The sequence below is a fragment of the Gavialis gangeticus genome, unplaced genomic scaffold (assembly GCF_001723915.1).
Source record: "Gavialis gangeticus isolate Ggan-Ray unplaced genomic scaffold, GavGan_comp1, whole genome shotgun sequence".
NCBI lineage: Eukaryota > Metazoa > Chordata > Crocodylia > Gavialidae > Gavialis > Gavialis gangeticus.
In genome coordinates, this window is record NW_017729022.1 from 39258684 (window position 1) to 39267584 (window position 8901).

The 8901-nt window shown below is 43.9% G+C and overlaps 1 protein-coding gene across 2 annotated transcripts in view; it reads left to right on the forward strand.

Moving 5' to 3' along the window:
• Positions 1-8901, forward strand: part of METTL25 (methyltransferase like 25) — a 171136-nt gene that overhangs the window by 132402 nt on the left and 29833 nt on the right. For both annotated transcript variants that reach the window (XM_019514805.1, XM_019514806.1), the window contains 2 exons: positions 2807-2836; positions 5990-6063. In XM_019514805.1, the coding sequence (XP_019370350.1) occupies positions 2807-2836; positions 5990-6063 (104 nt within the window). The remainder of the gene's footprint in view (positions 1-2806; positions 2837-5989; positions 6064-8901) is intronic.

Genomic DNA, 8901 nt, shown 5'->3' on the forward strand with positions numbered 1-8901 from the left:
GTTAGGGTGCTACAGTGGGGCTGCCTGCCAGCTAGCCGCGCACTGTAACACCCTCATGCCTCAGCCAGCCCATCCACAGCAGGCTGAGCCAGGACGAAGTAGCTCCCAGTTGGCAGACTGGCACACCACCTCCCGTGCCAACCCTAGGGCTGCTCTGTCCTAGTTCAATGTGCTGTGGTACTGGGTGCACATGTAAACGCTGCACCCAGGAAAAATAAACTCTGGCATGAATTGCACCAGAGTTTATTGCTACATGCTAATTGCACATGTAGATGCACCCAGTACCCCTATGGTGCTGTTGTTACTGCACCGTCATTTAGTACTAAATGATGATGCAATATCAGCCATTACTGCACTGTGCCAGCAGTGCACAGTGATTTTTAGCTGCTACATTGCCATAGCAATGCACTGTAGTGAGGGACCGCGTCACTACAGCGACATAGCTGCGGCATTCCAGTTTGTGTCCGCTGATGCTATGTCGCTCTAGCATGTTGCTAAACACACCATCACTAACCCCCTGTCTTCTGTATTCTTCATGGGGAGGAGGGGGGAAGCTTACCATATCCCTTTTCCCAACCCTTTTCCTTTCATAGGGAGCAATGAACAGTTAAAGCACTGTTACTTCTGGAGAAGTGACCCAACTAGAGTTGCATGTCAGTTTGTTGTACAATCAGAACAATCCCATTTTTGCACAGAAATTCCCATTTACCAACTAGAGTAGGCCAGGGCACTATGAGGGCTGACTTAGACATCAAACCTGAAACCTCTTTAAACACATGAAAGCACTCATTCACATCCCAAGACCTCACTGGACAGTGCCAAGATCCCAGACACAGCTGATTGAATTGAACCCTGCTTCACCGTGTCTGGATTCTGTTTGTGCTCTTGGTTATATATGTGTATGAAGAGTGGCCATGTTCTAGCTTATGCTTCTCTATCTTGTATGTTGTTAGTAACAGACAGTGAGTTGCAGAAATACTGACCATGATATTTGCTCCTCGTGCAAGACAGGATTTCTCTCCAGAGTTCTGTTTCACCTGTCAGAGTATCCCAGAGACACACAGGCTACATACAGGGGTTGTTTCTACCAGTAGAAACCCTACTCTGCTGGTAGAAACTAGAATCTTTCCATTCAGTTTTTCCCATGGGATACATGCCCTGTCCAAGAGACAGATCTTCCAGGTTGACACCTTGTAAAAATGAACACTTGCATGCTCCTCTGTTCACTACCCACCTGGTCTGGTCTGGGAATAAAACAGCATGGCAGTGCTCCCTGCCCTCCCCAATTTGGGGAATAGACTTGGGGCTTTTCTACCTTCTTCTGTCCTCTCCTAGGTTGGTTTCCCTGGTTCAGGAAACAGGATGGGGGCTTTGCCCCATTGCTCTTCTCCCTTCCCAAGTCAGCCTGAGCTGGGAGAGGAGCAGTGGAAAATATTCTCTGCCTCTGCCCCGTACCAGAAACTGCCTGGTCCAGGTAATGGAATAGGGGCTTTGCCCTACTGCTCCCTCCACTCTGCTCCTAGAGCAGAGGCAGCTGCTCCCCGTTCATTCCCCAGACCCCAGTGTAGGGGAGGTGCAGGGACTCTTTCCCTTCCTCCCCTCTTTCCATAGAGACTGGGAAGAGTGGAGCCACTGCTGGTTCCAATGTCCTCTGCAAACCAGAATCACCCAAGTCTGGGGAAGGCATGGAAAGAGGTGAGAGGTGGTGGCCACAGGCTGAAAGTTCCCTTTCCCTTTAAGTTTTCTACTGGAAATTTCTGAAAAATGTCCACCTCTAGAATTGAATGCCTGTTCATGGCCATATGCTATCAAAGGCACAGGAGATACATCTAGAGTTGGGCTGGGCTCAGCAGTAACTGCAGGACATACTTGTAATAGTGAATTATTAACTAGAAGCAAAGGATGAAGTTGATTTTATGTAAAGTAAATTACAACTGTAATTTTGTAAAAGTGAAGGGAAGATAAAGTTGGAGCAACATGGGGCACAGGTGAAGACACATGTACAATACAGTTTGGCAATATATTGTAGAATTAAGCCTTGGGAGGGAGGGGACTGAATGACAGAGATAGGAGTTATGCTAATTACTGTACTGGGATTCAGGGCTGTGAATGATGATGAGGCCTGAGGGGTGAAGTATGAATAATCATGTATTTATCTTCAGTTCTACATAGAGTTTTGTTCTTCAGTTTTAATTCTTGTAGGTACAATGTCTTACCACCTGTTAAAAAAAAGAATTTTCACTCAATTCATTATTTTTAATCCTTTGTCAACTTGGATCATAAAAAAATCAAATAGTGTCACACCTCCCTCAGGTTTCATGGGCTGGAAAAATCCATTTTGAAGAATCTGTGTAACATTTTAAATCTTAGTCTCTCTAAATTTTGTATTCCATTTAGTTTTATGCACTTTAAGGTAAATATTTATACACTCTAGAGATGAAAACCATTTAATGTGTTGGACATTAAATTCACTTATTTTAAATACACAGTATAATATCAAAACTGGACTTTTTATACATGTATTTGCCTAGGAATAAATAAAGTATTTTTTCAACTCATAAAAATTCAAAGATATATTTTATATAGAAATATAAGTCTATGCACAGACACAAATATTCTATTATCATTGCTTGTCCTAGGAATGAACCCAAATAACAGAAGTGAACTGATTAACTGCCCTTAATGGTATTAACAAGCTCATGCTAAGTCACATAATTAATCTTTTAAAATGTCATATCTCTCAGTCTTTATACAATGTATTTATAAAATGTTCTGATAAAGAATAAACATATCTTCGCTTTTAAAGGCTTTGGAACGAGTTGCAGTTGGCCAAATGGTAAGTAATGCTGTTTATTTTAAACCTTCTAATGACAAAGCTATTTTTTTCTTTTTTAATACTTTTAATGCATGACCTTCTACTGGACCTGCAACTCGCTGAATTCTAAAACATTACAATTAGTTGAGTATAAATCAAAGCCAGATTGATATTATGTGTCAGCACCATGAAATTGCATCTTTATTGCCTCATCTGCACCTAGTGATGTTAAAGAATCTATTTTTTCACACAATTAAGAGTCAGTGAATGCATATTTGAATGACCCAGTGTAATAATAAACTGTAAAAAATTATGTTTCATCATGCTTCTTAAAATTCTATACAAAAATCCAGAAGTGCATTGTTAAGAACTTAGTATGTGAAATGACCCTTCCAACTGTTGGGTTCTTTTTACTCTGTCTTCTAATAAAAGCTCAACTTTGGGGTCTTAACTGACCCCAAAGCAAGGGCAGATCCTCCAGAAGGATTGCAGTGGTGTAGTCACACACCATGAGAGCAACAGCTGTGGACTATTTTAAGCCCCCAAATCAATGTGGAGATGTAGTTAGCTTGCCCGATGCTCTCCACCAGTTGTCCACTTGGGCATTGGATAGGAGTCAAACTTAGCCACTGCATTCACCTTCTGGTAGTCGATACAGAGGCGGATTTTCCCATGAGGCTTAGGTACCACCACGATGGGGCTCTGCCAGTCGCTGTGAGATTCTAAATAATACCCTTCTCTAGCACCATTGTAATCTCCACTCTTATCGGGTCTTGGAGTTGCTGGGGAATCCGTCTCCAATTCTCACGTACTACCTGGCCTGGAGGAGATTTTATCCAGTGCACCACGCCCCGGGCTTCTCCAGGGGTTACCTGGAATACATCTTCATACTCCTTGACCAACTTGGTAGCCTGTCTTCTCTGTTATTCCGACAGTCGCGCGACCAGTTCTACGTCCCCCAGCCCACTTTCCTCCGTACAATTGGGACCTATGTTAATGACCAAAGGTTACTGGCAGGCCCCAGTGGCTCCTGCCATATAAAATCTTCCCGGCCAATGCACCATTTTGACAGGAGTATCGCTACTGGAGCCTTTCTATCGGTGACTCCGCCCTCCTGTTACGGGCCAACCACCTGCTTACTCGTCTGCCATGCCTTGATCTTAATTGATTAATCGATTGATGTAATTAGCAGGAGGCTGCCCACTTTATGCCCCCTGGTGCCAGGGGGCGCTATCTGCGGCTCCTTTTCCTCCCCTACACCGCAGCCCAAGCCTCGCAGATGGTACTGATGTGGTTTTGACTTGGGCCCTGTTGTGACTTGGCCCTCTCCTTTACTTCCTTGGGGCTTCTCGCAGCCCCGCCCCCCCTTGCTCTGGGGCTTCTCACTCCTCGTGGCTGTCTTTCCAGGCTCCTTACTGCCCCCCTTGCTCTGGGGCTGGGGTCAATGCACCCCAAATGCTGTGCCATCTCTGGCACCAGGGTCCCCACACTACTGTGAAGCCCCTTTGAGGCCTCCTCCAACCCATAACAGCCTCACCCAGCCCTCTGGTCGAAACAGCGAACACAAAAACACAAAGCCCCTGGGCTATAACATAAAAAGCTAGACCGTCCAGCCAAACAACATTCAATCCCTACCAGGAAAACACTCCAACCCCCAGCAGCGACCAGGGGCTGCTCACACAGTCAGGGTTCTCCCCTCTGTCTGCACTGGCCAAGCTCCTCCTCCCTTGGCCACCAGAGGGGAGCTGCCCTCCTGGCCTTCTGCCTAGGCTTATATGGGCCAGGCCCTGCCCCTTCCTGTCAGCTGGCTCCCCCGCAGTTGTCCTGGCAACCAGCACCTGTTACTCCAGCTGCCCTGGTAACTGGCAGCTGGGCCTCCCTCTCCTTGCTACTAGGGGTCTTTCCTGAGCTGTTTTCTGCTCTCAAGCGCAGGGCACCTGAGTGCTCTGCAACACTAGGACAAACAAGTCAGTTTGCTTTCTGTCCTCACCCCCTATTAAATTTTGGTAATTTCTGCTGATATTTACAACAACAGTGCCACTTATAGTGGTACCTTTTTGAAGAACAATCTTGCCCACAAGGAAATAATTTAAAATATTGTTTGGAAGCCACAATGACTAACTGAAAAAATGCATTCTCCAGAGTTTTTCTTAAAATTGCTTTTCACAAAGAAAGAGGAGTAAATAGAAAAATCATCTAATATCATAAATACAGATCCCAAAAACTGATCTTTTTGCTCTGGGTCAGTGCAGTGATTAGTAACTTTTTCACTTGGTACTGGTGTTGCATCAACTGATACAGAGATAAGAAAGAAAGTATTGTGATAAAAAATGCCATATGATTTATTGCAAAGGCTTGCATCGGACAGTCATATCATAATTCTTATTTTAAGTCCCTGCATAAATTATCCATGAATATTTTAAATCATCATTTGGCGGGCTGTATACATGAGGTGTACACGTTTTTAATAGATGAGACTTACAGAACACCTTATCCCTGATGTAAACCCCCTGGCCTTAGTAGATTTACCTGGGATGCATTTTTAACTAACAGGCATTAACTTTTCTTGTGTAAACACATCTTTCATAACTAAAGGTATGACGTTTTAAGAGCACCGCACTGTTTTGACAATCATGGTGCTTTATGTATGGGTATGAATGTATCAGAGAACTGAGACAGAGTGACTATAAATAAGAGAACATTTTAACACCCTTAGAATATTTTCCCTATGTCTCTTTCTTTCATTCTTGATCATATACATGTATGAAAAGTGGTGAACAGACTTCCTTTAACGTATGGTGATGTGATTCTAGAGTGACCCCCTTTTCTGTAATAGAGTTGTATGGATTTACATTGTTATAATTAAGAACAGAATTTGGCCCATCTTTATTTCTTTGTCTTGGCTCTGTATCCCTTTACCCACTTCCTATATAACTTGGCAATTTCACGTGTTTATTTTTTCTCACAATTATGATTATGCTGTAATCTGACCAAACAACACCCTTTTAACTTGGGAACAACACAATTAGAAAATTGTCCTCTCAGCCACGTTATTTAGACTGCTTTGAGAAAAATATAAACCAATAATTAAGTAAGGGAGCCAACACTATTAGTTATTCTGGATTTGGTTTTGATCCCAACTTTAAATCCCTGCTGTTCTTTGATTTTCTGCAGCTGCCTACAGAATCTTTGTTTTATCGAGCTGTTCTACAGGTTATTATAGAAGAATGTTATGGTGTCACCAAAAGGTATGAAGCTCTGATTTTAAAGAATAAGAGTCTTATTCTGCCTCCCATACTATCAGAGTAATTACTTAACATGAGTGGGGTGGCAGAATCAGCCCATACGTTTTCTCTGTGTAAGTTTGTATTATGATTTCAGTCTCTACATGCTCAGCACATTCTTTCACTCTAATTCCATATGCAGAGATCTTGTCCTTACTTTACCAAAGAGGGAACAGCTCTAGCTTTACTACTGGAAACATACTAGGGGTGTACCTCCCCCACAGGAACTGAAGGAAAATGCGTTAATTTTAGATAATAGAGTCTGGAGCTATACTGTTCTGCAGAACCTCTTTAATGCTGGTTTAATGTCAACCACTTGTTTAATGCTGGTTTAATGTCAACCACAGTCTGCACTTCTTTAATGCTAGTTTAATGTCATCCACCAGCTGGAAAGCATATCAGCATTGGGCCCAGGAGCCAGTGTGGATGCCAGGGAAATGAGGCAATGTAGACGTGAATCTCCTTCAGGATTTCTGGACAGATAAAGCTACAAATACAAATGGCTTCCTGGTCATCATCTTCACGGAATCCCAATCTCTGAGTTTCTTCCCATGTTTCATATTATATACAGTGAAACTACACAAAAGGTGTAGCACACCAAATCATGGGTACTAGGTTGTAAAAGTAAAGGAGTGAGCTAGGCCCCAGGTTGTTTTATTTGTTAAAGCAAATGTTGTAACTGAAGGAATTTAATAAAGATTGTATGCTTTAAATCACAGGTGCTGTAGGCCTAGTTTCAAGACACCACAATTTTCAGTAAAGTAGCTGTTATTTTCCTTGTTGCTCTGAAGCCTCATGGGACCAGATTAGCACTTTTAAGACATCAGATTCCATATGAATTCAAACAGCATTCAGACAAAACAGCTTAAGGGCCTTGTTACACATTGCACTTTGAGCTGCTCAGATGTTGATCTCTGTTAGTGCTAGTCCAAGTTTAGAGGAGTCACACTTTTATGTTAAAAACCTTCTCTGACTGTCTCCCACCTGCACAGCTGTGACTTGCCACTAGAGAGCTGGCGAGCAGAGGTCTGACCAGGAGCTACAGCTGTGAGTTTTCACTACAAGGCTGGTGAGTCAGGACAGACTTCTATCCTTGCTGAAAGAGGAATGGGTTGCAGGGCTGAAGCAGAAATATGAAGCTAGGAGGTTGAGAGTTAATGGAATGAGGGTGGGTAACGAAATGGGAGGTATAAAGGAAATGGGAGTAGGGGAAGGGTGGTGCAATGAAGCAAGTCAGCCACTGAAGGATCAAATAAAATAAATTTTTAAAAGAGTTTAAAAAGAAATAAAGAGGAAGTAAAGAAGGTCTCATGTTTCAATAACATAAACAGAGAGCAGTGGCTGTGATATAAGCAGCTCAGGTGTGGGACTGCCTTGAGGAGGCTTTTCTTTGTATTAGTGACTTGGGATGGCTGATTGGTGCTACAGTGTTTGCCTAGTGCCCCATGTGTGTGTTTGGGGTTTCCCTCCCCATATGTGGTGTGTGATTACTCTTCCTTCCTGCCTGCCTTCCTGCCTTCCTCTCTCTCTCCCTTTTTCTCTGAGGGCAGAAAACAGAAAGCAAGTTTGCTTAAGGACTTTGCTGTGGGAGAAAGCCAGGGGACAGGAGATTCTATGCGTAGACATGTGTATGTGGGGGTGGGAGCATGGGCCAGGGCCCTGGTGAGGGAGCTTAGCATACAGGTTCTTCCCCATCCCTACCACTACCCTTTTTTTTTAACTCCTTACAGTATAGTCATTCTCTAGAGAGCAAAGGAGGCACAAATGGAGTCTGGGGTGGTTGTTATGACCTTTGTAGGATGTGCCATGTTTTTGTTCTTCCCAGAGGGTCAGGAGCACATCATCTGCACCACGTATAATCTGGTGTCTGGCCTGGAGAAGGAGACGCAAAGATTGGAATCACAGGTATCCAGGCTGCATTACGTTCAGGACCAGGAAGATTACTTTGACAAGAGTTACAAGAGGCTGATACTGGAGAAGCCAAAGGGCAATGAGGAGAAGTGGCAGAATGTTACTACCCCAAGGAGGGTCCTTAGAATTGAAGAGGAGCAGACTGAAGTCAGCAACCACTTTTAAGATCTATGCTGAGAAAGGGGCTGAGGAAGAGGGCATTTGCAGACATGAGGCAGAGGAGGCAGCAGCCTAGAGAACAGGAAATGCAAGGCCCCATGGTCAGGAACTCCAGGATGACCGCAACAAGAAGGAAAAGAAGAGGGGTGGTGGCTGGGGACAGAGGCCTCAATTTGTCATCCAGGTCTGGGGGCCCAGAAGATGTGCTGTCTGCATGGAGGCTGAATTGAAGATGCCAAAGACAGTCTGCCAAAGCTCATCCATCCTTTGGACAAATACCCCTTCCTGCTCATCCATGCTGACACCAGCGATACTGCCAGGAATGACACTAAGAAAATCAGAGGTGACTATGAGGCTCTTAAAAGGGGAATTAAGGAGCTTGAAGCACAAGTGGTGTTCTCATCAATTTTTCCATGGAAGGCAGGAGTCAAGGCAGAGACCTTTGTATCCTGGAAGTTAATGCCATGAGATGGTGGTGTCTTTGTGAAGGGTTTAGCTTCTTCAAAAATGGGTGGATGTTCTTGGACGTAGGAGTGCTATCAAGAGATGGGATTCATCTGATGAGAACAAGGAAGAGCATCTTTGGGCATCATCTGGCCAACCTAGTAAGGAAGGCTTTAAACTAGGTTCCATGAGGGATAGTAATCAAAACCCTGCAGCAGCACAGTCCAGAGGGAAAAGGACTCAGAGAAGCAATTCAAATCTGGGACTGCAACAGTTGGAGTACTGCAT